General features: G+C 45.0%; 1 protein-coding gene across 1 annotated transcript in view; it reads right to left on the bottom strand.

Moving 5' to 3' along the window:
- Positions 1-27,139, bottom strand: part of MARCHF3 (membrane associated ring-CH-type finger 3) — a 148,097-nt gene that overhangs the window by 23,130 nt on the left and 97,828 nt on the right. The window contains exons 2-3 of the mRNA XM_065934368.1: positions 14,338-14,581; positions 11,218-11,422 (exon numbers count right to left, since the gene is read on the bottom strand). Of these exons, the coding sequence (XP_065790440.1) occupies positions 11,218-11,422; positions 14,338-14,525 (393 nt within the window). The 5' untranslated portion in view covers positions 14,526-14,581. The remainder of the gene's footprint in view (positions 1-11,217; positions 11,423-14,337; positions 14,582-27,139) is intronic.

Here is a 27,139-nt window from a genome sequence, read left to right as displayed (position 1 = left end):
TGGAAGCAAAGAACAGAGGCAATTATATAAATAATTCAAGAGAAAGACCAGTGTTTTCCTTCATGAGTTGCAAAATCAGTTTCACCAATCTGAGTTATGTAGATGACAGTGTTTAAAGAAATTCACCTCACACGTGTGTACAACCATATTATAAGCAATTAACCTTCACAACCTGCTCCTGAAAGGAGGGAAAAGGCTCTTAATCATTTTGGGTTCACCAAACATTCTAATAACATCTCTCCTAGTAGAGACCTCGGAAGAAGTGAGTGACATTATGATTCATGGAAATGAAGACAAATGCAGAGAAAGAGTAACTAGATGAAAAGAGAGAAAGGCAGGGCATATAAAGTCCCTTGGAAATGAAGAATGACTTCTCTGGCTTCTAATAGGGTGGCGTACCGCCAAGCTTTGCTTCCCAACGAGCTCAGAGCATCAGAAGCACAGAGAAGAAATGCTATTCCACTTGCCCAGCACCCAGTCTAGCACAGCTCATTGTTGTTGTGTTTTTAATACACTTCATTTTTTAGAGGTGGTTTTATATTCACAGCAAAATCGAGGGCACAGTACAGAGACCCCATATATCTCCTGCCTCCCACACTATCAACATCCTCACGTCAGGAGTGCTACATTTGTTACAATCGATGCACCTACATTGTTACCTAAAGTTCATAGTTTACAGCAGCATAAATCTACATCACTCTTGGTGTATATTCAGTGGGTTTGGACAAATGTATAATGACCCGTAGCCACAATTGTGGTATCATGCAGAATAGGTTCACTGCCCTAAAAATCCTCTCTGCTCCGCCTGTTTATCTCTCCCTCCTCACCACCAGCTCTGTATTTAATAGGTGGGGTCAATGTCAAGAGGCACATCAGGGCTTTAGTCATCACCTTTTTCATGCTTCCCTTTCTAAAGTACATACAGTCCCTTAGAAACTCTGGCTGTTGGCAAAGAAGCCCTCAGTTCTGTGTGTGCTTGTGTCAACATGTCAGTGAACAAGCGGAAGAAAGACCTCTTGAGCCAGGAAGGAAGAAGCCAGGTATGATGGCAAGTGTATGGACTCTGGAGCCAGAGGAACCTGAATTCTTCTTCTGCCTTCTCTGCTTACTGCCCTGTGGCCAAAAGTCTAAGATCTCTGAAGAGTGACTACATCTCAGAATCTCAGCTTCTTTATCTATAAAATGGGATAATATCTATTATAGGATACCAGATACTCTGAAATGAGATGGCTATAAAAAATGTACAGCTTACACATCTCTCCTTAAACTAGGAAATGGTTAAATAATTTAAGAAGAGATAACTCTGGGGTGTGAATATCTTAAGGATAAAAATAGATGGATTCAAAGTAAAATTAATGAATGCCACTGGATTGGAATATCATGTCAAGATCTGTGCCTATGCTAGAAAATGGAGATCTTAGCATAAATGGGCAAAGAAGGGTATTATTCAGTGAATAAATGACCACTGGGCTCCTACTGCCTAACTGAAGGTACCTCTCTACTTGGCTCATTCGAATGTAATTGTCCATTAGGCACCATTTAACCATAATCATGTACTGCTCACAATATTTCAGACCATTATGTATTTCAAAATGTGTATTCTTTCTTTGGAGCTGAAAGTGTCAGGTGTTGACACTTAAAACTGAAAAGGCAAGAGGAGGGCAGGTAGATGCCCTCAGTGTAGAGTTTTATGCATATCTGATAACTCTGTGTCTGAAATTTGCACCAGGGCTCATGCAATTTATGTCTCCCTTCAGTTCAACCTGGTGCCTTTACCAGCACAGGGCCGCTCCTCTGGGCTAACTGTGCCTTGTTATTTCAGCAGGACTTAGGGGAGAGATGATTACTTGGTGTAGTTACGCAGTGACATTTCACTGCTTCTTGATCACACTCGCCTTTACAAAGCTCTTGGCCAGCTGCCCAGGGACACTTTCTCCTTTACCCCCGACCACCCCGCAGACTCCCATATGATAGCTTCCAACTGTCTGCCTTTCAAAGAAGTGGACCCTTTGGTGGCCAGCAGTACTGTACTATTTGTTCTTACATGTGGAGGGAGCTCAAAGGGGCTGGGATTTTTCAGGATTATCTGTCTCCTTCTGTTTGCTTGTTCTTGGTCCAGATGTGCTTCAGGGAAACTTGGCTCAATCTTCTCCTGTTTTTGACACTACCTGAGGATGAGTTAGTGACAAGTGTGTTAGTTGCTTGGCTGTGTCTGACTCTTTGCAATCCATGACTGTAGCCCCCCAGGCTCCTCTGTCCGTGGAATTCCTCAGGCAAGAATACTGCAGTGGATTGCCATGCCTCCTCCAAGAGATCTTTCTGACCCAGGGATCGAATCTGGGTCTCCCACATTGCAGGCAAATTCTTTACCATTTAAGCCATCAAAGAAACCCAAGTTAGTGAGGACTACAGACATTTTCTCCCTGCCCTCTCAAGAGGCTGTTCTTTAAAAGACGTGTCGCTCGCAAAATGGTGACATTCGTTATTTCTAGGTGGTGGATACACACCTGTTTATATATTGTTTTTTTTTTCCCCTCCTCTCTATGTGTTATAGAATAATTAAAATCAAAAAGTTGTGTGAACCAATTCCTAGTGTTTTGCATCTTTGTGCCTCTGTTCCAGGGACCCTCAGATGGGGGAAGGTTGAAGGCATCTACTAAGACTGAGAAAGGTCCTTTTTTAAAATTTGTATTTAAAAAATGGAATTTATTTGTTTTTGGCTGCACTGGATCTTTGTTGCTTCGCACGGGCTTTCTCTTGTGGTGAGCAGGGGCTACTCTTTGCTGCGGTGCTTGGCCTGCTTCTTGTGGTGGCTCCTCTTGTCGTGGAGCATGGGCTTCAGCAGCTGCAGCACGTGGGCACAGTCGTTGCAGTTTGCTGGCTCAATAGTAGTGGCACTCAGGCTTAATTGCTCCGAGGCATGTGGGATCTTCCCAGGTCAGGGATCGAGCCTGTGTCTTCTGCATTGGCAGGTGGATTCTTGTTCACTTGAGCCACCAGGGAGGTCTGAGAAAGGTCCTTTTGAAAGCATGATTTCTGATTTGTATTTCAACCCAAGTCACTGCAAGTATCAATACAACTGAAAAGGCTAGAATCGGTCCTGTAATTCTTTTTATGCAGGGAACAGGATTTCCCCTCCAAATTAGTCCTTTCCCAGCAGCGGATGGGCTGAACACCCAGGCACCAGGCACTTAGCTCCCTTCCATCTGGCATGGCCATGTGAACACTTCAGTTGGCTTGCCTTTTTAATGAAGTGATTTTTAATGAAGCAAGCTGTGAATTTAATAGATACCTTAAAACAGCTTCTTTGTAACTAAGCTTTAAGTAACGAAGCAACTGCCAAATTAGCCACCAGAATCAAGAGAAAAATCCAAAGCCGAATAACTGTAGGATTAAGCATCTCTAGACTGCAGTCATCAGGCAGGTCATCTCAACTACTGGACAAAGGATAGGGAGGCTGGTGACAAGGAAGGCAAGGAAGTGCTTGGCCAACACTAAGGCATGCTGCGGTGCACGGGAGTTCTCACCAGTGTCTGTGCTAGTACTCTATCTCTTACTGGTTCATTAATTGTGTGATTTTGAACCAGCCATTTCAGCTCACTCATAATGTGGGGACAATGGGAGGAGATCATTAAGTTCAGTCTGTACTACTTTGGGAGAAAGATGTTGGTAGCAGGAAATCACATACCATTAGCAAATTCTTTTAAAGGTGGGGTTGTTGTTCAGTTGCTAAGTCATGTCTGACTCTGCAACTCAATGGATGCAGCATGCCATGGCTCCCTGTCCCTCACCATCTCCTCGAGCTTGCCCAAGTTCATGGCCACTGAATTGGTGATGCTATCCAACCGTCTCATCCTCCGCCACTCTCTTCTCTTGCTCTCAATCTTTCCCGGCATCAGTATCTTTTCCAATGAGTCAGCTCTTCATATCAGGTGGCCAAAGTATTGGAGCTTAAGCTTCAGCATCAGTCCTGTCAATGAGTACTCAGGGTTGATTTCCTTTAGGATTGACTGGTTTGATCTCCTTGCAGTGCGAGGGACTCTCAAGAGTCTTCTCCAGCATCACAGTTTGAAAGCGTCATTCTTTGGTGCTCAGCCTTCTTTATGGTCCAACTCTCACATCCATACATGACCACTGGAAAGACCATAGCTTTGACTGTACAGACCTTTGTCAGCAAAGTGATGTCTCTGCTTTTTAATACACTGTCTAATGTTAGCTTTTAAAGGTAGGGGATGCCACCCAATTTTGGAATCTCAAATGTAAAAAGCAGGCACATGCTGCAGAGGGTGAAGAGGACTGGGGGGGAGTAAGCAAAAGGCAAGACCCTCAGGAACTAGACAGTGCATGCATGTCCAACCTGAAGGCATTCAATTTTTTAAAAAGAGTGTTAATTCAATAAAGCACACCTGTGTGTAAGAATGAGGTCACCCATTGGTTGTTCTGCTCTGTTTTACTGGGGAGAAGACTGACACATTCAGAGGAGGAATGGTTTGTTCAGGTTCTCACTGAGGCGGTGGGCGGCCAGCTGGCTGTCTCATGGTTCTATAACTGCAGCCGCAGCCAGGGTGTTAAGCCCTGCTAGGAAAAGTCACCAGCACAGATGTTACTCAGTGTGAGGGGCTTTTGTTGTGTTCTCTGAAAAACAGACACCAGAGTCCCTCACCATGCCCCCTCTCTGTTATGTAACCTTTCCTTTGCTCTTGGCTTTGGGAGCCTCAACCTGGCCTGAAGTGGCTGGAAGAGCTGCCTCCGGGAGACAGGGCTGGAGAGGAAGGGCCTGATCAGCCCTGGGGAAGCTGAGGCTCCATGCTTGGTGGGCAGGAGGGAGGGAAGTGGGAGCTCCACGTGGATTCAGATAAAACCATTCCCCACCCCACCGCTGAGACACTGCATGTGGCTTTTCCTCATCCCTCCAGAACACAGGAGGAGAGCAAGCCCTGAGAGCGGTACCTGAGACCTTCCTTGCTCCTTGCGGGGATTTTGACCTCACGTGAGTGAGTGTTAGTCACTCTGTGTCCAACTCTTTGTGACGCCATGGACTGTAGCCCACCAGGCTCCTCTGTCCATGGAGTTCTCCAGGCAACAATACTCGATGGACTTCCATGGCCTTCTCCAGGGGATCAAACCTGGGTCTTCATCTACCACATGGGCACAGACCATCTCTTCCCCCGCAGACCATGCTGAAGGCTTTGCTTGCCCAGAGCTTGCACTCCAAAAAGCTTGACAAAGGCCAGCCGGGCCTGGATCTTCCCAGTCAGCCTGACCCTCCCCACTCCCAGTCTCCCTCCTCTAACTCTGGTCAGCGTCTCCTGGCCACACGTTTTCTCCTCACTGGTTGCCGGTGGAACAGGGCTCCAGCCACCTGCCTTCCTGAAAACCTGACAGAGGACTGATGACTAGAAGGCAGGCAGAATTTGTCAGAATCACCACATTTGTTGTGTGGCTCAAAGCAGTGGTGCTGGTTTGTATTATACAAGCCCTTGTCCAACTGTGTCTGTCTTGAACTGAAGGGCAAAGGGTCATTCTCTTTGATGTACCACCAGGCTCCAAATATGATATATGGTTTGCAGTTGGGAGGAAGAGTCTCCATTTATCCGTCTGTTTAATGAACAGAGGCTTTGTGACGGCCTATCACATGCTGTGGTTACAGTCCGGCCACCTTACTCTTGGGCTGTGCTTTGCTCACTGGCTAGAATGCAGAGGGGAGGTTGCCCACCTTCCTTTGAGGACGCAGGGGGTCCTCATGCCTGGGAAGCTTCCTCCGTCAGTTCCTATCCTCTCTGGTGTCATTCCTTAATTATCCCAAGGCTACAGCTTTGCTGATGAAAATGAACACTCTGAAACCAAAACTTCACATTTTAAACTTGTTGTTCAGTCGCTTGGTCATGTCTGACTCTGCGACCCCATGGACTGCAGCATGCCAGCACATTTTCACCTAGAAGAATACATATGTACACACTGCTGTATTTTAAAACAGATAACCAATGAGGACCTATTGTATAACGCAGGGAACTCTACTCAATACTCTGTAATAACCTACATGGGAAAAGAATTTGAAAAAGAATAGGTACATGTATATATATAACTGAATCACTTTGCTGTGCCCCTGAAACTAACAACATTGTTAATCAACTATACTCCAATATAAAATAGAGTAAAAAAAACAAAACAAAACCAAATCCACTACGATGAAGTGAGTAACATTCTTTCCCAAGCCTGACAGAAACATAGTAGGAGGGTTTCAGTGACGTCTCAAATCTATTAAATAGCCAAGGGCCAAGGTACAAAGTCATTTCTGCACAGCAGTTCAACCCTGCTCTCTTTTGTATAGCCGAAGATGACATTGAATCCTAGGCACACTTTAAAACCATTTTCCTCCAGTGACTTTAAAAATTATAAATGAAAAGTTCGGAAAAAAAAGTCTTTAATCCTCATCTCCCAAGCTTTATATTCCATTATTCTGAGTAACTGATATGTGTGAAAACACTCTCAGTTTCAATTTAGCTCAACCTCAGACTCAACCGGGAACAGCTTTTAAATTGTTCATACAATTCCTATCAATCAGTTGGGCTTGTGTAAAGGAAATAGGAATAAAGAAACCTAATCACTCCTTCTGTGAAAAATCACCATGTTTTCCTGTTTGGAGACATATCAGATCCTAGGAAACCTTTCCTGCAGATTTCCACCATTTCCTGGCTGTTTCATTTTAATCTTGACATTGTTGGGCTGATCTATTACCTCATGAATTTCCCGGGCAGGGGCAGGTGTTACTGATATACGTCTTAGGAAAGCCCAGTGGCACATGTTCCCATCCTAGAAGCTGATGTTGTAAGCACGCTATCTGCACATAGTGAGCTGGACTTCCTTGGCAAACTGCTCAATCAGATATGCAATCATGGCAAAAGGCGGAAGTCAAGGCACACATTTTTGGGAACAAATTGTGCTATTTTTATTGGTTTGCTGTACTTCACCCTTATAAAAGAATGGTATTAGAGTTCATCTTACAGACAGAAATGAGGAAAACTGAAAATGAGTAGAGAGGAGACCATAAAACCACCCAGGCTGGTTATTCCGTGAATCCTTTTATGGTTAGTGGATGTTTATTTACTGCATTCTACCGGGTCAATATTCTTGGGGCTAATTCATCTGACAAATTGCCTCTGGACATATTTTCCATCATCAACAAAAATATGTAGCCTTCCTGAGAGAGGTGCTGACTGGGTAGGTATGAAATGTAAATGGGTTATGTCTGTTTTCCTTTTTGCTATGGACAGTTCGAATGCCTTCCTTTCAAACTTTGCCCAAGTAGACACAGATCTCTTAGGAGATTTACACTAGCTGGACCATAGAGGAAATCCACCCATAATTGATTAAACCCAATCAACTCTCTTGGGTTGAAACTAACTTGTTATACTAGCTTACTTAGCACCAAGAAAATATTTAGGGTATAAAACTGGCGATGAATTAAAAAGACTAAAAGAATTAGTCTCGCCATCTAGGTAGGTAGGTAAGTAGATACACACAGCAACTTACTGAGGCACTGGGTTGGCCAAAAAGTTTATTTGGGTTTTCCTGTGACAGCATATAGAAAAATCGGAATGGGCTTTTCGGCCAACATAATATAATTTACTCACCTTACAGTGGGCTGATTTTAAGTGTAGAATGTATTTTTTTTTTTTTTTTTTTGCACAAGAATTTGAGCCTTTTAGAGACCAAAGAGATCAGGGAGAATCTGCAGTTCACCCACCACACTGAAGCTCAGAGAAACAGGTATGTCACCCAGATGGTCAGTGGAAAGTGGAGAAGTGATGCCCAGTTTGGAGATACTATTAATAATCAGTCTATTGACTTGGCCATTTTGAGTAGAAACTCATTCTTTGCAAGGAAAGGAAAGAAAGACTTTAAATAGCAGCCTGTGTAGAAGATAGCTTTGGGTTCCTGATCTGTTAAAAAATGAACATCCAGCTGCTGGCTGCAGAGAGTGTAAGAAACAATAGGAGAAGAAGTATCTTCAGAATGGGATTGAGGAAGATGAAGGCTTGCAGTGGACGAAAGACTGAGAATTTACTAAAGAATGGGAGTCTGAGGAGTTGAGCAATTCCGACTGATGTAATGTCTGGATGCTGACAAATAAAATTTATAAATGGTTTTTTAAACTGCTTCCTCTAGCAATGGGAGTTGTTACTATCACATTGATTTTGAAATGAAATGTTATGGAATTTTCTTGCTTTAATGAGATGGCAGAACCAACTGGTAAATAAAGTGATGATTAAAGCAATTAAAGAGGGAAAATGATAAATAAAGTAACAATACTCCTAATGCTTAAACCCAAATAGGCAGGTTTTGCTGATTTGCTGAAAAGATTCATTTTCATCTTGAAGTAAACATATTGAGAAGCAATGCTCACTGTGAATAAACTTGCCCTTTGGTAAGAGGAGAAAAGTCAATTAGTAATGTCATTTGTTTAAAAATCTGCCTGCACCTGGTTCTCATTTGTCCTCCAGCTGAGAGACCAAAGACAACTTCTTTTTATTGCCCGTGGTCAAACAGCAAGTTCATCTCGCCATCGGATGATCAAACGGCCAGCCTCCCCCAGCTTGAGAAGGCCCGCCTTTCACTTTCAACTTGTTCAATCATCATTAACTCTGAAAAATGTCACATTCCATTTGTGCAATGAAAATTTCACCACCAGTGACCGTTTGGGTGAAGTTTTTGTAGGCGAGGCCCTAAATCTTGCAGAGCACCTCACACATTCTCAAGATCTTTTGCCTTGTTTCCTTGTTTAATGACAGTGGTCTGAGATCCTAGAGTCCATCTACAGCCTGACACCCGTGGCTCTGAAGAAACCTCTGTGTGGGGGTACATGTGCCTCTCTGAGCCTGCAAGGGTTCACTGCATGACCTGACACATGTGTGTTATCTGACATGCATGCACCCCCAACCCCAGCCTTTGTTAGCTACTATGCATACACACACTGGGGTTTTTGCCAAGTAAAAAGTCTTCTCTACTGGGGACAGACCAGTTTAAAAAAAACACCACGGGATATATCCCATTTCGAAGCAAGATTTTCTTACTTTGGGAAGCCAGCTGCCCTGGAAAGAGCTGCAATATCAAGCTGGGGAGGTTCCACAAAGTTTCTGGGAAGGAGAAATAGGCTTCTTTTTAACTTTTGCTATTGGGCTTGAAAATCTTTGCCTTCTTTGTTTATTATTTAATTATATTTCCTCCTCTGCAGAGAAGTTCTGAAACAAAAATCCCAAGGAATGTGGTAGTGAGCTAAATACTCATGGCACTCTACAAAAATGAATTTCTGGAAGTAGATGTCAAGCAGCAAGACACCTAAATTAAGAGGTCACTTGATCTAGAATCTTTAAAAGGAGTATTGAGTTTATTGGGGCAAGTCAAATAAATTTTGTGCCGTTTGACAAGGAGGTCACAGCTAAAACAGCCCCCAGTTATAGGTCCTGATTAGATTTTCAAGGTCAGAACCAAGAAAATGTATAAACAGAGCTCTCTAGAACTTTAGTGCCAACACGCTAACATGCTGTTTTAAATAGCCTCCAAGAAGGGCTTCTTGATTTCTAGCTTTAGTTTAGTGTCAAAGTTCCACTGAGTCAGCTGAAATGAGGTTATCAGCCCAACTGGATTATAGGCACAATGTCTTGGCCCCTTCCAGCTAGCTCTGGTTCAAGTGTACTAGAATATTTATTGTTGCCAATATGCAATTTTTGATTGACTGGCAGCTGGGGAATAGGAGAGAAGGCAAAAATAATCTAATAACTTTTCCGATTTCTCCAGTTAATACAAAGACACTTGCTCCTTGGAAGGAAAACTGTGATAAACCTAGACAGCATATTAAAAAGCAGAGACATCACTTTGCTGACAAAGGTCTGTATAATCAAAGCTATAGTTTGTCCAGTAGTCATGTACGGATGTGAGAGCTGGACCACAAAGAAGGCTGAGCACCAAAGAATTGATGCTTTTGAATTGTGGTGCTGAAGAAGACTCTTGAGAGTCCCTTGGACTACAAGATCAAACCAGTCAATCCTAAAAGAAATTAACCTTGAATATTCACTGGAAGGACTGACGCTAAAGCTGAAGCTCCAAAACCTTGGCCACCTGATGTGAAGAGGTAAACTCACTGGAAAAGACACTGATGTGGAGAAAGATTGAAAGTAAAAGAAGGAGGCAGCAGAGGATGAGAAAGATAGCATCACTGACTCAACAGACATGAATTTGAGCAAACTCTGGGAGACGGGGGAGGACAGGGAAGCCTGGCATGCTGCAGTCCATGGGGTGGCAAAGAACCAGACACAATTTAGCAACTGAACAACAATAATACGAGACCAGACCCTGGGTCTAAAGAAGAATCACGTGGCTCCTAAAATAGGAAAGATAATGTCCTGCCATTTTAATGGCTGGGTTGGCAGCATCACTTTTAAGAAAAGAGATATAAATACTAGGTTATTAGCTGGAAAAAGCTTGTGTGTAATTTCCTAGGAGAGATTGTTTTTTTTATTCAAAGTCTTGCATATATACCTAAGATTACAAGTGTTTTATTAATATTAATTCATTTACCCCTCATAGTAACTCCAAGAGGTGAAGTCACTCACCTAAGGTGTAGAACTAGTCAAACGCAGAAGTGTAGGTCTATGTGCGTTATACTACACCCCACTCCAGTATTCTTGCCTGGAGAATCCTATGTACAAGGAGTCTGGCGGGTTACAGTCCATAGGGTCACAAAGAGTTGGATACGACTGAAGCATCTGAGCACACATGCCATTATACTTTTCTACAAAGATTTCTCAGACTAGGCAACCCAAATGCCCATTTATCTGCTGCTTCAAGGTGAGCAACGGTGTGCAAAGAGAACAGTGTTTGATCTGCATGCTCCGTGTCACAGGAATGGAAACATGGAGATCAAGTCTAAAACGTCCCCTATCTCCTCACACTGATTTCTTCTACTCTCTCATCTCCACTTCATAGAGGTCACCTTTCTGCCATTGGCTCCCGAGTGCTGAATCTGTGTCTCACGTCTCTCACACACACACACACACACACACACACACACACGCACGCGTGCGCGCGCACACACACATACACACACAACTATTACTATGCTTCAATGAAGCGGCACAGGGTCTGTGAGCTGGGCATAACAACAGACATCATTTGCTCATTAGAGCTAAGTTTTCAAGACGTGCCCCAATTACTGACCTCCACTAACGGCCTGGGTTTGCGCTCGACTGCAAACCTGAAGTGGCAGAGTTCACAGTAGCTGGTGTTTGAGGACGACAGCCAGTGTTCCAGGCAGCTCCGATGAATTGTCCCCAAGGTCCCTGTACATTCACACGGAGAGAGCAAGTCCTCTTGACTGCTGCCCTCGTGGCAGATCCTGCACATCGGCCGGTCATTGAAGGGACTGCAAGAGAAGGAGGGGCGACCTGCTGGTCACGGGCTGGTAACCACCGCCACGCCGCGGTCCTCCGGCTCTGGGCCTTCGGACCCTCCCCCGCAGCAGCTGCTCAGAACATACATCTGCTTTAAAACCCGAGATCGACACTGGCATTCGGCAGTGGGGGCCGGGATCCTTGGGCATCTACTTTTGTCAAAACAGCGAACTAGGGGGTGGTAATACCAGAGTAGGCGGACCCAGGGACACAGTGAGGGCAAAGGAGCAATGTTTTAATTTTGCCTCAGACGTCGATCGAATTCAGGGAAACTACCAATCGAAAAATAAAAATCATCCTTTGCTAGTAAGAAATTGTTTGCAAACAGCACCGATTATAGTTTCTAGACAAACTGAGCCTTTCGAACCAGGCCGGGACACTTTTGAATACCCAGAGGTTCTTTGCCTTTCTCTTTTTAGTGGGATGGGAGAGTGAGAGGAGGAAAACAGATGGGCAGCCGACCCTGAAGCCGCCACGCAGAACTGCAGCCTGAGCCGGGGCACAGAGCTGGAGCTTCCCGATGTTGCGCTTTGGGCTGCTGAGGACACTCAGCTGAAAGCCGGTAAAGGTATGTCCTACCAAGGCGGCCTCCGTCCAGGGCTTGGCCTTTAACTTGGAAACGTCACCCCTGTGAGGACACATGGTGTTGTGGCTCGCGAGGCAGGCTCTGGAGTCGTGCCACTTGGGCTCAATCCCCAGCTCTGCTGCACATGAGCTGGCTCACTTCGGGCAAGTAATGTCATCTCTCTGGACTTTAGCTTAAAATGGGCATAAAGCAGGGTACCTTCCTCATATGGTGACTGTGACGATGAGCAAGTGTAATCCAGGTTACAAGCTTGGATGAGGGACCAGCATGTAGTAAAGTGCCTAGTTAATGCTTACTATTTTCACTTGTAGAAAAACTCAGGTCAGGGAAAATCAAATGACGTGGCCCTCATCACATATGTCAAAGGCCAAGGGAAAGCTCCAAGACGGCCTCTGTTCTCAAAGGATACTGGAGGGCTACCTGCCTCTGATCACTGTCTTCTTATATTGCTAGAGGTCCTTATAGGGTATTAGATTTTTAAATGTCATCACTGTATGTGCCAACCCAAGGACCAGCCTCTTTCCCCACCTTTCCCCACTTCTTCCTGTCCCCCAAAGAGGACAGTGACCCAAGCTTATGTTCACCCCCATCTCTCTGGCTCCATCTTTGTGGAAACAGCCATGGAAACACTGCTCTTTCCCAAAGGCCTTTCTGGGGATGATCCTGGGACTGAGTGAAGGCTAAAAGGGGATTAAAAGAGGAAAGGAGCTCCTTCCCACTTGCCAAGAGGAGCCCCACATGCTCAGGGGCGGGAAAAGAAAGTTCAAAGAGTTGACGTTTTTCTCTCATCATTCCTGGCCTCCATCATTCACATTGAGCCAAACGCTTATAAAATTGTAAAAGTTCTGGTTTACACTACTATATGGTAGGAGAACATGTAAAAATGCCTGACACATGCGTGTGCACACACACACGCTGGCTCCCAGGTCTCAGTCGTTTCAGCTCTGCAGCCCGTGCTTCTTGATCAAATGAGGTGTTTGATGGCTCGAGGGTGACGGGGGCACATGCAGACAGATAACTGTCTGTCTCAGTTCACTGCTGAGCACTTAACACTCACTGCCCCCTTGTATTCTGAGTCCTAACCAATTGTTACAAGTTTTCCCAGAGGTAGAAAAATATATATTGACCTTTTTTTTTTCCCTTCCCTTTGTGAAAGCCACACAGATGGACAGCAGAAGGCACATGGATAATGTTTATAACAGGTGTAGGTGGGTGAGTCCATGTCTGGCGGCCACCACATGTGGGGCCAGGGGGTTGGGGGTGGTACAGAGAGTGCTGTGGTGTCCCCAGGGGTCCTGTTGCACGTAGGGGTTGAGGAGCCTGTATCTGCACTGGAGGAGCTGGCTGAATTGCTCAGACCAAGGTAAGCAGTCGAGGTCTGAGTGACTGACCCGAAGTTTCAGGGTCAGACGTGTCAGCAGTGAAATCATAGGGCATGTCTAGTATTGAAACACGTTTTACAGTCATAAGTCAGGTCCCACTTACTCATTCTGCAATAAATGGAGAAGCCGAGGAGCACTTAGTGGCCAGGCAGCCTGTGGGTCTCCACCTTCCACTGGGCGGCAAGAGCACCAGAGGAGACCTCCAGGGACAAAGGGCTGGCCTGGCTAAACCATGTCTGGGCTGCTCCAAGCCTTCAGTCTGGCCCTGGTTCATCACTCAGGGGAGATGAGCTGCGGGGGGTTAATGATAGTACTTCACAGGGCAGGGTGTGTGTGAAGGATCGTGGAGGGGGCATGTGGGGGGTAAAGGAGGCAGCAGAAGAGGTTCCCAAATGGGGATGTGCCAGAGGAGTCCCCCAGGAAGCTGCGCTGAATAGACCCCCGTCACGGGGTGCTGACTAGCCTGCACACCAGAACGTCACTTCAAAAGGTTTACCCACGTATCCAATCACTGTGGCTCAGTCACCTGAGACCCAGAGGCCTCCTTGGTTCTGTCCTAACAAAGGGGGCTACCTTTGTTAGTACCTGAAGTCGACAAGCAAGTCATTACCGTTGCAAGGTCAAAATAACAAATGTTAAGCAAGTGACCCTGGCGCCTTGTGGGATCCTTCTCTGCCTGGCCCTCTGCGAGTGTGACTTTAAGCAGAAAACTCCACAGTGTGAGTTTTTAGCTTTTTACGCCATTGCTATAGAAACGGCAATAACAGAACTTGTGTAGTTTTTTTGTTTTTTCTCCCCAGTACCTCCTCTCACCTGACACAAAGACCTGAGCACTCATTACACTCCCTTCAGCATTTCCCGTCTGACAGAACGCGCTGGGGATCAATTGCAGATTCACTGATTTTAACGGCGGTACTACCTCTGGGTGGCGAGGGTCCGCACCACTGTTGACAGCAGCTGCCCGTCCTTAGCGGAAACCTGCATGACATACTGCGGCTGCCCATTCACCAGGCTGCCGCAGGCCTCCAGGGTCTTCGCCACGGGCGCGGCGGGGCCGGTGCAGTCTGGCAGCACTTCGGGCAGGTGACTGCAGCGGCTGGTTGTCATGGTAACAGACAGCACTTACTCTGCTAATGGCTTCCACATTCATACAGGATTTCCATCTAAGAGAGATCAGAAAACAGTTTACTTGGGCCGGGTACTTAATAGAAAACGGAGAATTATGGCCACCATCATCGTGTCATGATTTACTAGAAATAACAGGTGGTACTGTATCTTGCAACCGTTTACCGAGCACATGCATACACTCGGCCCAGGAGAAACAGCGGATATGGTTATTATGAACAGGACAGTGAGCGTGTCAGTGTATGTAAACACTGGAGAAGGGAGGGCGTGGTGGGCCCTGCAGCCAGATCTGAAGAGAAGATAAGCAGCTCTCCCGCTCTGGGCCAGAGAGGCAATAAGTCTTTGCTGACACTCTCTCAGAGTTACCAGAACCATTATTAAAACCGTTTGCAACTATTTTTTTCTTCGAAGCAATTTATTCTCTATGCAGCTTCATTCTGAGATGCTAAGATTAAAAAGAGAGAGAGTGAAGACAGGCAAAAGAAAGGAGGAAAAAAAAAAAAAAACCCATGTGAATTTAGCCTGGTAGCACCCTCCTGGGCAATATTTGACAAACGTGAATCACTCAATTAATGAACCACCTTTCTGACTTTTCCCATATCTGTGTTCCGTAACAAAATTATCTACTTGATGTGTCTTGAAAATTAGCTTCCTTTAAAAAGTTAACCTATTTTAGCCTTGTCTTAAAGTTATTCATGAAATGATGAGTTTGATGAGCTTGTTATACCAATTTTCTTTTAAAGATTTTTTTTTATCTGGATGTGGGCCATTTTGAAAGTCTTTGTTGAATTTGCTACAATATTGCTACAATATGTTTTGGTATTTTGGTGGTGAGACATGTGGGATCATAGCTCCCCAACCAGGGACTGAACCCATACCCCTTGCATTGGAAGGCAAAGTCTTAATCACTAGACCTCTAGGCAAGTCCCTATATATATTTTTAATGGATATTACAATAAATACATTAGTACTAAGCTTCTGGTTCTTTTTGTGTACCTCCTAAAATCTAGGGACACTGCCTTCTCAGAGAAGATCACATAGGCGATTGAGGTCTCTACCACCTGTTAAGAATAATCCATTCTTAATAAGGACCTAACCTCGCTGACACATAGTCTGTCACATAGACTGCAAGAAATTCTGTTCCCAATTTGTGCGGTGTAAGCTTCAACTTGACCTCAAGTTCAAAGCATTCAGACCCAGTGGAGTAAGGAACCCCACTGCATCCAATAATAGATTTGCATGTGATGTGTAAGAAATAGAGGCCTTAGAGAAACTCGCAGGAGGCGTTTTTTTATGTCTAAAGCTGAGAGGACACAGTTTCACGGTCCACACACACCATCTCTGCCCAGCCTGCTCACCTCGAGCTTCTGAACCCAGCACAGCCTGGACCCAGTGGGCAGCGGCAGGGCTGGCAGACAGACTAAGTTCCTGTGAGTTAGTAGTCTGGGTGGTCAAGGCCCCAAGTGTAAAAAAGTCTGCCTCCCAACCCTAAGAGGATTTTTGGAATTCCTCTAAGGGTTATTTTCTACTAGATATTTGTCTCTATTTATTACATTTTACTTGACTCCTACAGGTCTGGAAAACAGGGTCTGCCAACAATGTCCATCCATTGGACATTCTCAGGAGGAGAATGCCAGGTCTTCAGAAGAACTTGAGCTGACGCGGTCACTGCTGACAAGCACATATCCGCAGCCCTGACCAGCGGGTGGGAATGGAATCCCCTCCTTCCTGTTGAGGAGTCTGGCTGGCCTCCCTTTCCTGTCCTCCTTGGCTGCCTCTAGTCCTCTTGGGGTCTGCGGTCTGGCCTCTCCCAGGAGCTCTTTGAAAACTGGCAATGGGGCCGGGGCTGTGGACAACAGCCACGGTCTGAGGCCTGATGTAAGGTAGTGGCAGGAACTCCTGCTATCATGACCCTACAGCCTTCTCAACCCCCCAGGTACTGAGCATTCAAGAAACCCAATGAGCTGATTAGCTAGTATAGTGCTTGTTAAATAGGATTTATCTCTTTTATTTTTTTCTCACATTACAAGATCAAGAAATATATGTTATAGAAAGTACAGAAAAGCACAAAGAAAATAAAACTCACTCAAAATGCCTCCACTTGAATAACCACAGTAAACTTTTTGTGTGGATAGCTTTTTAAGTTTTGGCAGGATTGGCAGGGTGGAGTTGATTTGTAACTGGGGTCAGATAGCTTTATCTTTTTTTTTTCCCAAAGTTTTCAGACCGCAGAACAAAAAGGATGTTCAAAGGTCAGCTTCGAAAACTATGTCTAACCCCTTTTCCCTTGGCCTGTCCTGATAAAACCCCATTGACATGATTTTAAATTCTCATAATGCCTGACAGTCACAAAGTGTAACTTCCTGGCACAGCTCTCTTGCTTCACAAAGCAGCCATAGATTAAGAGCCAGGGGTGTGTTGGCAGGAAAAGCAGACACAGTGACCTTCTTGCCGCACGAAATCATTATGTCTGGGTGCGTGCTGAGAGTCTATTTTCGGGTTTTGCATAACTCCAACTTAGAGGACCAAGCACTCCCTCCCTCCACTCCATGGAGCTGCGAGGAGGAGGAGAAGGGATGCAGAGTGAGAAAAGGAGGCCGGGCCGGTCAGCACTGAGGCTGCCCTTATTGAGGGGACTGCCACTCAGACACATGAGGTCCCCAAGTTCATTCACTTACAAACTTAGATTAAGCCTTCACTGAGAGCTTCCCAGGTGGCCAATGCAGGAGACGCAAGAGACACAGTTTGATCCCTGGGTCTGGAAGATCCCCTGGAGACGGAAATGGCTACCCACTCCAGTATTCTTGTCTGGAGAATCCCATGGACAGAGGAGCCTGGTGGGCTACAGTCCATGGTGTCACAAAAAGTCAGACACAACTGAGCGACTGAACACACACACACACACACACACACACACACACGTAGTAGTTCTAAATGTATGACCTAAATCTGCAATAAAATTGCCATTAAAACAGTTCTGGAAGTAGACTTTCCTTAGAAGCATAGTTTTACTTTTAGATGATGTTCTTCATTTCACTTGCCTTCTCAAAGGCAACAGAGCCATTACCCACCATCTGATCCGTTTATTCCATTCACAGAGAGCACCAGGCACTGAACTGGGCATAAAGGAAAAAGATTCCTCCTCTCCTTTGCCTTCTCCTGCAAGCAAGCCCTGGCTGTTTCCGTCATGCTCTGCATCCAACTTAGCACCTGATCGAAATGATACTCGCGTCCAACACTGGCTGAAGAAGAACACACCGGCACGTCCGCTGATCACCACATACCAGAATAATCCTGATGTACTAAGTCCAGCGTGCCAGAGGTGAGTCCCCACGCTCCTCAAAGACTGTGTCTTGAATTGCAACTGCGGCGGGAGGGATTACATGGAGGATGGGCACCTTGACCTTGGTGGGAAGGGCTGAGTGGGCGCCAACCCCAGAAGAGGGAGTCTGATCAGGTGGAAGAAGAGAGAGGGGAGCATGTCTCCCCAACCTCAGTGAAAAAGAAGCCCTGAGGCTGAGATCAAGGCATGGGGCAGGAGTGGTCCTCTCAGGCTGCGGGCACCAACTGGGTGCCTGCACATGTTTGCACCTGGGGCGGTGACAAATGGCCCACTGCCTTTCCCTGTCTCTTCCAGAGCCACCTAGGAAAACAGCAGGCTGTTGCTGAGGATGCTAAAAATAGTCAAGCTGTGGGTCTGTAGCCTAGCAGTGGTCTTCCACTGATTTTCCTGAAAAATTTCAAGTGCCATTTGATCATCTCTTTTTCTGTTGTTGTTGTTAAAATCAATACTGCTCCTAGGAAATTCCCCCAAGAATTCTGCTCTCTGGATTTCTCAGGACAAAAACACTGATGCTGGGAGGGAGCAGTGTCCCTATAAATGTGAAACCTCAAATTACACTGATGGGAGTTCTTTGTTGGTTAGGTTTGACACCTTATATAATTCCTCAGGCTGAGAATAAAACATGATTTGGCACTGGCCAAATTCTGCTGCACTCAGTGGGCGGACTGGGAATAGGTGTGTGAGAGGGAGACAAATAAAAAAGGAAGGAGTGGCTACAGAAATGAAAGCCTGATTAGACAATTGTGAAGATAAAAAGGACTGTCTGTGAAACTGTGACCCCTTTAAAGGCTAGAGTACAGTTTCATAAAAGCATGGACCCAACCAGGCTGCAGCTAATCATGGCTGAACAGGCTGCTGAAGGTAAGTGATTTCCATGGGAACACGGCTGGCATCATGAGGATGCATTCAGAGGATGTGGGGGAAGGGCAGGGAGGCGAACTGTGCTCACCTCTGCAGCCTTCATGCCCCACAGCCCCTGAACCTCCACAAAGATTGTGGAGTTACAGGAAAGGCTCTGTTCTTAGAAGCAGGACACTCAAGCCTGCGCCCTGGCTCATCACTCACCGGGGTAAACCACACAGTCTCTCAGACTCTGCTGAGATTTCTTGCATTTGAAATCAGAGTATTGATACTTCCTGAGCCACCCCTTCTGGTTATTTGTGAGGCCTAAAATAAGATGAGACATGTGAACGTGCTCTGCAAGTTGGATGAGCCTTGCACAGGGAGCTATGCATATGCACATTTTATTACTACATTAACCTTCTTTCTTGTTCTTTGTCTGGCCTGAGCTGTGTCTTGTTTCTGTCTTCTATAACTTTCTTCCTCCATCGCTGGTCAGTTTGTACCCACTGCATCATTTAGATCACACTTGAGCCCTGACTTCGTACCACTCTGTCTTCTCCCAGTGGGAAGTACAAAGGGAATCTTCCTTGCACCCAACTTCTCATTCTCCTGAGACCTGTCACCTCCATAGGCCCCTACACAGGTTGCACTTTTCTGTGAAAATGTTTAGTAAAGATCCATGATGAAAAACTGCTATTATGTTTGGTATTCATATCTATTTGTTACAGTAGCTACCCTTGTCTTGGGCTTCCCAGGTTGTACTAGTTGTAAAGAACTTGCCTGTCAATGCAGGAGACATAAGAGATGCGGGTTCTATCCCTGGGTCGGGAAGATCCCCTGGAGGAGGGCATGGAAACCCACCCCAGTATTCTTGCCTGGAGAATCTCATGGATAGAGGAGCCTGGTGGGCTATGGTCTATAGGGCCACAAAGAGTTGGACATGACTGAAGCAACTTAGAATGCGTGCATACCTTTATCTTAGCTAATCTATTGCATGATAAATACAGTGAAAAATAAAACACAAGCCACTCCAGATACTTTTTCAAGCCTGCTTCTATCAGAACTGTGTTTTCAGTGCCAAGTCAACTTTAATTTCTCAGATGTAAGATGAGAAAGTTATTTGGGGGAGGTAGCTGGTATGTCGGCAACTCTATTTGGGTATAAAAATTATCCACAGGATTTAAAGGTGTAAATGAGCATAATGTTGTGTGCACGCTGGCACTAACCTGGTCATGTAGGCTGCCTGGGTAGTGGGCTGAACAGGCCTAAGCTCAGAGGGTCATTCCAGAGCTAGCCTGGACCTCCAAATTCAACCCTAATGATAATTCCAGAGATTTAAAAAAAATAGGCTCCTCAGGTCACAATACACCTGGAAGGGTCCTGTATCATCTCTGCAACCAGAGTTTTCAACAAAAGGATTCACTCATTCTTTCATCCATTCAAACAAGCATTTTTTGAGAGTTTACTACATATTCCTATGAAGTTTCTGGTGGTGCTGAGTCCAACCATTTCAAGTCCTGCTTTTCATTTCCCAAAGAAAAGCAGAGGTCACCAAACAGCCTGGCGTGTTTCCCAGACTCTCTCCAAGGCTGCAGAGCCAGGAGGCTCTGTATGACAGAGAGGGCTTTGTACATGAGTCCACTGTATGTCAAGGCTGCATACTGTCACCCTCCTTATGTAACTTATATGCAGAGTACATCATGCGAAATGCGGGGCTGGATGAAGCACAAGCTGGAATCAAGATTGCCGGGAGAAATATCAACAACTTCAGATATGCAAATGATACCACTCTAATGGCAAAAAGTGAAGAGGAACTAAAGAGTCTCTTAATGAGGGTGAAAGAGGGAGTGAAAAAGCTGGCTTAAAACTCAAGATTCAAAAAACTAAGATCATGGCATCTGGTCCCATCACTTCATGGAAAATAGAAGGGGCAAAAGTGGAAGTAGTGACAGATTTTATTTTCTTAGACTCCAAAACCATTGCAGACAGTGACTGCAGCCATGAAAGTAAAAGACTGTTGCTCCTTGGAAGGAAAGCTATGACAAACATAGACAGCATATTAAAAAGCAGAGACATCACTTTGCTGACAAAGATCGGTATAGTTAATGCCATGGTTTTTCCAGTAATCATGTATGGATGTGAGAATTGGACCATAAAGAAGGTTGAGCGCCAAAGAATTGATGATTTCAAATTGTGGTGCTAGAGAGGACTCTTGCGAGTCCCTTGAACTGCAAGGAGATCAAACCAGTCAATCCTAATGGGAATCAATCCTGAATATTCATTGGAAGGTCTGATGCTGAGCTGAAGCTCCAATACTTTGGTCACCTATTGTGAAAAGCTGACTCACTTTTTGATTGGAAAAGCCCCTGATGCTGGGAAAGATTGAAGGCAAAAGGAGAAGGGGGCAGCAGAGGACGAGATGGTTGGATGGCATCACTGACTCAACGGACATAAATTTGAGCAAACTCCGGGAGATAACAAAGGACAAGGAAGCCTGGTGTGCTGCAGTCCATGGAGTTGCAAAGAGTCGGACATGACTGAGCGACAATAACAACACTAGCAATCATGTACTTGCTAATTCAGAGGACACCACTTCATGCCCTAAATTTGAGGGAATGAAATTGCAGAACTATGACACGGCTAGATGGCTTCCTGCTCCCACAGAGCTGTGTGCATCGTTAATGCTGATCCAGGATTCAGAAAGCTGACTTTAGTTTTACATGAGCAAATCTGCTTCAGAAAGGGTCTCTAAAGTGTCCCTTAGCCTTCTTCGAGGAGTTGAATACTCATGGAGCAAGTCCTCCTCTAATGAGGCCAAGGAATGGATGATACAAGTCGGTTGGTAATTGAAAGGGGAAAAAATAGCAATAATAACCTGTCTAGGAACTTTCCCCTCTGAGCTGAATTCTGAGAACAGTCTCTGAGAACAGGAACACTCTTTGATAGAATATTTCCCTGGGTTTTCAGGCATGTTGCAACCAGTACACTGCATGGCTGATGAACTGACTTAGAATCCTGAATGTTCAGAGAAAATGAAGGCAGGCAGGAAATCACACACTGACCTTCCTTTCCAATGAAAATGGAGCAAATGACTAATTTCAAAACCATTAACATGTAAAAAGCAGCATATTTCTTCTGAGAACAGGGCACAAAGGCTCTCCAAGGAGATGGCTGGGACATGATTACCAGCAACATTTAAGTTTTCAAAAACATGCCAAGGAGGCTATTCACTAAGAGCGTGTTAGCGGCAAAGTAGCTGCTTCATTAAACTTAAATAGCCACAGCAGGGCTGTGCTTACAGACCCAAGCTACCAAATTATACATTTCTTTTCTGGATGCTTCACTGACCTCATTATGTAGAGCGGAGAGTTTGTCATTCCAAATAAAGTGACCATCCAAGTCTTTATAAACATGCCCATCAGGTGCTTGGTAAGTCTGCAGAGTGAAACACGAGGGGCCCAGTGAATTAAAAAAAAGAAAAGAAAAAAAAAAAACTTCTCTTTTTGTCGTTTCATTTTTCTCTGCTACTTGTTCATTGTCACACTTACAGAGCAGAGTAAGCAGGTGAAACGCCTGTTTCCAAGCATGAAGGAATGTTTGATTTGGGGGTTATGGCATTTTATTGAGAAATGTGTAAATACCAACGATGAACCCTGGGGAGAAAAAAGCCCAGACCAGCATAAGGCAAGCTGGTTTCAGAGAGAGTTACAGCTTGTTCCCTGTGTTCTATTTGAAACTTATATCCAGAGTTATTTATCATTTCCCATCCATGTTATTAATTCTTATTCTCAGCCACACAAAGTATCAGACTAATTTTTCTTCCATTTAAAATGACTATATTTTATTTTTAGCCAGGTAAAATTCTCTGGTTCTGCTAAAGGCAAGTAACAATTATCATATTTGTACATATTTTTCCCCTCAAGAAGTCCTCATGAAATTAATTCAGATTTTGGAGACTATCCCATTTTTTTCATTTTATTTTAATTATACAGAGGAAAATGGCAATTAAAATCCCACAGCAACAACCCTGTGTGTTCAAAGACACAGGGACAGCTGAATCACACTTGTAAATAACAACTGGTCCTGTCCGGACGCCCCGCTGAGTTGGGGGAACCGAGGGGAAACAGAGCTGCCCGGTTGAGTTCCGGGGGCTGGTGTTGAACCATCAGGGCACATCAGAAAAGTTTAAATGTCAAGTTTGAAAAACAGACGGGAGCAGGCAAAGTAGAATGAGATGTTCATGTGACGTTATTCAGAGGTGAGCAATAAAAGTGTGTGGTTCAGATGACATGCAGTGTGCCCTGTGCCAAATAAAAGGCTACCTGTCTGGCATAAGGGAGGTATGAAAGGGCCGGCACCCTGACCAGGATGTCTGAGGATACGGGAGGAAGCTATTTCAGCTACAAGTGAGGGCTGAAGATGCTCTGAAGACTCCAAGTTCTGGATTTGTGATTAGGTTCATACACATTTTCCACCAGCGTCCAACTGAATGCCCATCATTAAAGGAAGTTGAGACTCATTCAAAGTCGTGTCTTACTCTCCTCTGTACAAACAACTCCCTACTAGCTACACAGATGTGCTCCATCTTGACCCCAGCCACCCGCAGCCTGGAATCAAGCCAGCTGCGACTTATTTTAAACCCCAGCGTTCCCCAGGCCTTTCCTGGGCTGCATTTCACCAAGGCCACGGGGAGGCTGCCATCCTGCCCTCTCAGGAGGGAGGGTCCAAGCTCCGCATTCTGCCAGGCTTGGGGGTCCAGGCCTCCCTGCAGTGTTTGTTGGAGCCCCAGGAGACGTGGCTGGCTGACCTCCATTTACACAAGAGGATGTCCGAGCTTACTCAGCCAGCCGAGGGATAGCGAGGCAAGGGGCAAAGACCAACACTCTTCGGCTTTTGCTTTTTAGCTGTGTCTTTGGCATCACAGTTAGGCTCCCCATCATATGCTTCACACTGCTGAAGGCCCCCAAACCCCACTGGTTCTTTCTCACATGGTCAGAGTCTAGGTGTTTCGTGTTACCTTTGTGCATCCTTGGCTTTGGATTCAGAGGAAGCTCTGGGGGATGTTGCAGGGGAGGGGACAGGGCCTTGGCTGTAGATCAAGGAGTCTAGGGTTTGAACTGCCACCCAGCACCCACTTGGCACTGAGCCTCAGCTTCCTTCCTGACACTGTGGCTCTGGGGTAGGTATGTGCCTGGCCTGCGGTGCTCACTTGGTAATGGGCAGCAATGGCCGGACCCAGAGATTGTCATACAGAGGGAAGTAAGTCAGAGAGAGAAGAACAAACACTGCATATTAACGCATATATGTGGAATCTGAAAACATTGTTATAGATTATCTTATTTACAAAGCAGAAACAGAGACACAGATGAAGATAACAAAGGCACGGATACCAAGGAGGGAAAGGGAGGGACTGGATGAATTGGGAGGTTGGAATTGACCTCAATATATACACTGTTGACACTATGTCTAAACTAGATAACTAATGAGGACCTATTGTATTGCACAGGGAACTCAGTGCTCTGTGGTAACCTAAATGGAAAGATAATCCAAAAAAGAGGGCATACATATACGCTTATGGCTGATTCACTTTGCTGTGCAGTAGAAATGAACTCAACACTGTGAAGCAACCATTCCCCCACCAAAAAAGACTGCAGGGCTGCAGGGTCATCTCACAACAGCCGAGGACCAGGGTGAGGAAGAGAGGTCCCTTCCAGACCCTACCTCTAGTCCCCTTGCCTAGCCCACCTCTCTGCAGTCCTCCTCACTTCCCTCCCATTTTCCCAAGCGAATGTCTTGTAGGGGCTGAAATGCTTTGACAGTCTTGTATGAACAGAGGTAAAAAACCACAGCAATGCTCCCTGGAATTACTCTGCTCTTGGACACTGCTACCCTTTCACTACACACACTCACACATACACACAAAAACCAGTTTCTTTTCACTGGTTCCCTAAAAGTGTCCAGTCTTTTAAACCATCAAGTTATAAACAAGCATGGGAAAAAACTAAAACCCAGCCCAGGACCAAGTTATCTGAGCTGTCTTTATCACTTCATTTCTTCACAGTTGTATATCCTCGATTCTTGTGGATCATGAAATTGGTGGTGAATAGGGCCTCATTTGTTCTTGCTTCCTACTTACCTCAATGCAAAGCACTTCTGAACCCCTTCGAAGGGACCTCCGAGGCCTTATGTTTTCTAAGACCAGCACGTGCCCCCTCCTGCACTTGCTCCTCTGGCTGGCTGTCCCATCTTGCCATGCATCTTGACTTTGGTGGATACACTGGTCCCCGCATCTTACACAGCCCCCACCTGTTGGAGCACCAGCTTCACCTGGACTTGTTCAGTGTGAGAACCAGCCCACTCTCTCCCTAAGCCTCCAGGGAAGCCGAGCCTTCACAGTCGGCGAGAAATGCCCCAGAGCATCAGCTTTCACAGAGGGATGTCTTCCCTTAGGCCCCTCAACCACTCAGAGGGAAGGACCTAAATCAAGTATCTGATCTGTTCATTTCTTTATGTATTCATCCTTGCAAAAATAATGGGTGAGCTTTCCTTAACCTCATCCCACCTGTTTGACAGAAACAAAAACAACTTTTACATGGACACTGAATTATTACCCAAGATCAAACAACCAAATATACAGAGGTTTACCTTGATGTTAAAATTTTCATCTGATGGTAGTTTTCCTTCAGAACAGATGAAAAAATTACACTGCTAATGGCAAGAGTGTATTTTTCTATTTTCATAGCACTATTCACTTTCCATTCTCTAAGTACTTAATAAATACAGTAAGTCTTTACTGCCTTCCAGGGTGAAAGTAACAGTTATACCCCCACGGAGCTCATTCATTTGCTTTATGGGCTAAAAATCTCTAGTGTGTCACAAATTAACACAATGTTCCTGAGGACTGTGTTTTACTCTTGAATCTCCAATTTCACTAATAAATGTGAAAAACACATGGAGCCAGATAGGTCCTTAGAGACCAGACACTGCAGATGCTGAAGAAAGCAAGTTATTCCAGCTAAGATCAGCATTCACTTTCACACAGGGGACTATCTGTCTCCCAAATTCTCCTCCAATTGCTTGACATAAAGCGATGAAACTGGTTTCTAGTAACTACCTCCAAAATCTAACAAAACTTTTTTTTAAATAAAGGATATTAAAAAAAAATTTTTTTTTGATCATTAGAAAATGATCTTTTTCTAATCACATCTCCAATGGATCCCCACCACCTTCTGAGAGAGCTGTTACTCTTTTAAAAATATTTTTATCATGAAAAATTTCAAACAGAATTCAGGAACCCACATATTTTCCATCATCTCAGTCTAATAATTAATCAAGATTTTGCCACACTCATTTCACCCTTACCTCCTTCCTTCTATCCTATTAAAATTCTTAAGCAAATCTCAGAAATTGTCACTGTACCTCTACATACTTCAATATGAATTTCTAAAAACATGGACATATCTTACAGGACTGCAAAGCCATTATCATACCTAGCAAACTCAATAATTTCTTTGTATCATCTGTCATCCAAACTGTACTCAAATTTCTCCAACTATCTTGAAAAATCTTTTTTTCCAACTTTAAACTTTTTGTTTTGTATTAGGGTATAGCTGGGGCTTCCCTGGTAGTTCAGCTGCTAAAGAACCTGCCTGCAATGCAGGAAACCCCAATTTGATTCCTGGGTCAGGGAGAAGGGATAGGCTACCCACTCCAGTATTCTTGGGCTTCCCTGGTGTACCTCAGATGGTAAAAAATCCACCTGCAATGCGGGAGACCTGGGTTTGATCCCTGGGTTGGGAAGATGCCCTGGAGGAGGGTATGGCAACCCACTCTAGTATTCTTGCCTGGAGAATCCCGATAGACAGAGGAGCCTGGCGGGCTACAGTCCATGGGGTCTCAAAGAGTTGGACACGACTGCGTGACGAAGCACAGCACAGGGCAGAGCCGATTAACAATGTTGTGGTTTCAAGGAACTCAGCCACACACGTATATATCCATTTCTCCCCAAACCCCTCTCCCATCCAGGCTGGCACATAACATTGAGCAGAGTTCCATGTGCTATACAGTAGGTTATGGTTGCTTTGTTTAAATGATCCAGACAAGGTATAACATCTGATACATCTAAGTCCCTCTCACTTGCACACAGTCACCTCTCTTTTTATCTCTATGCTGAAGAAACTCATGCAGGGCTCCACATGAGCCCATCTCAATAGCCACATTCTTAATTTTTCTTGTAGTATCATTTAACTTGTTCTTCTATCCCCTGTATTTTCTGGAAACTTACTGTCAACTCTTCTGCAATAATAACTCATTGGTGGCACTGTGTACTTATTTACTGCATCATTGCAGAAGGCTCCTAATATAATAATGATCCATTTTCAGTGGCTTCAGGTAATGGCATGCTGATTCC

This window comes from Muntiacus reevesi, chromosome 1 (genome assembly GCF_963930625.1).
Source record: "Muntiacus reevesi chromosome 1, mMunRee1.1, whole genome shotgun sequence".
Taxonomy (NCBI): Eukaryota; Metazoa; Chordata; class Mammalia; order Artiodactyla; family Cervidae; genus Muntiacus; species Muntiacus reevesi.
The sequence above is the reverse complement of the archived record's forward strand: the minus strand, read 5'-3'. Positions and strand labels throughout refer to the sequence as shown.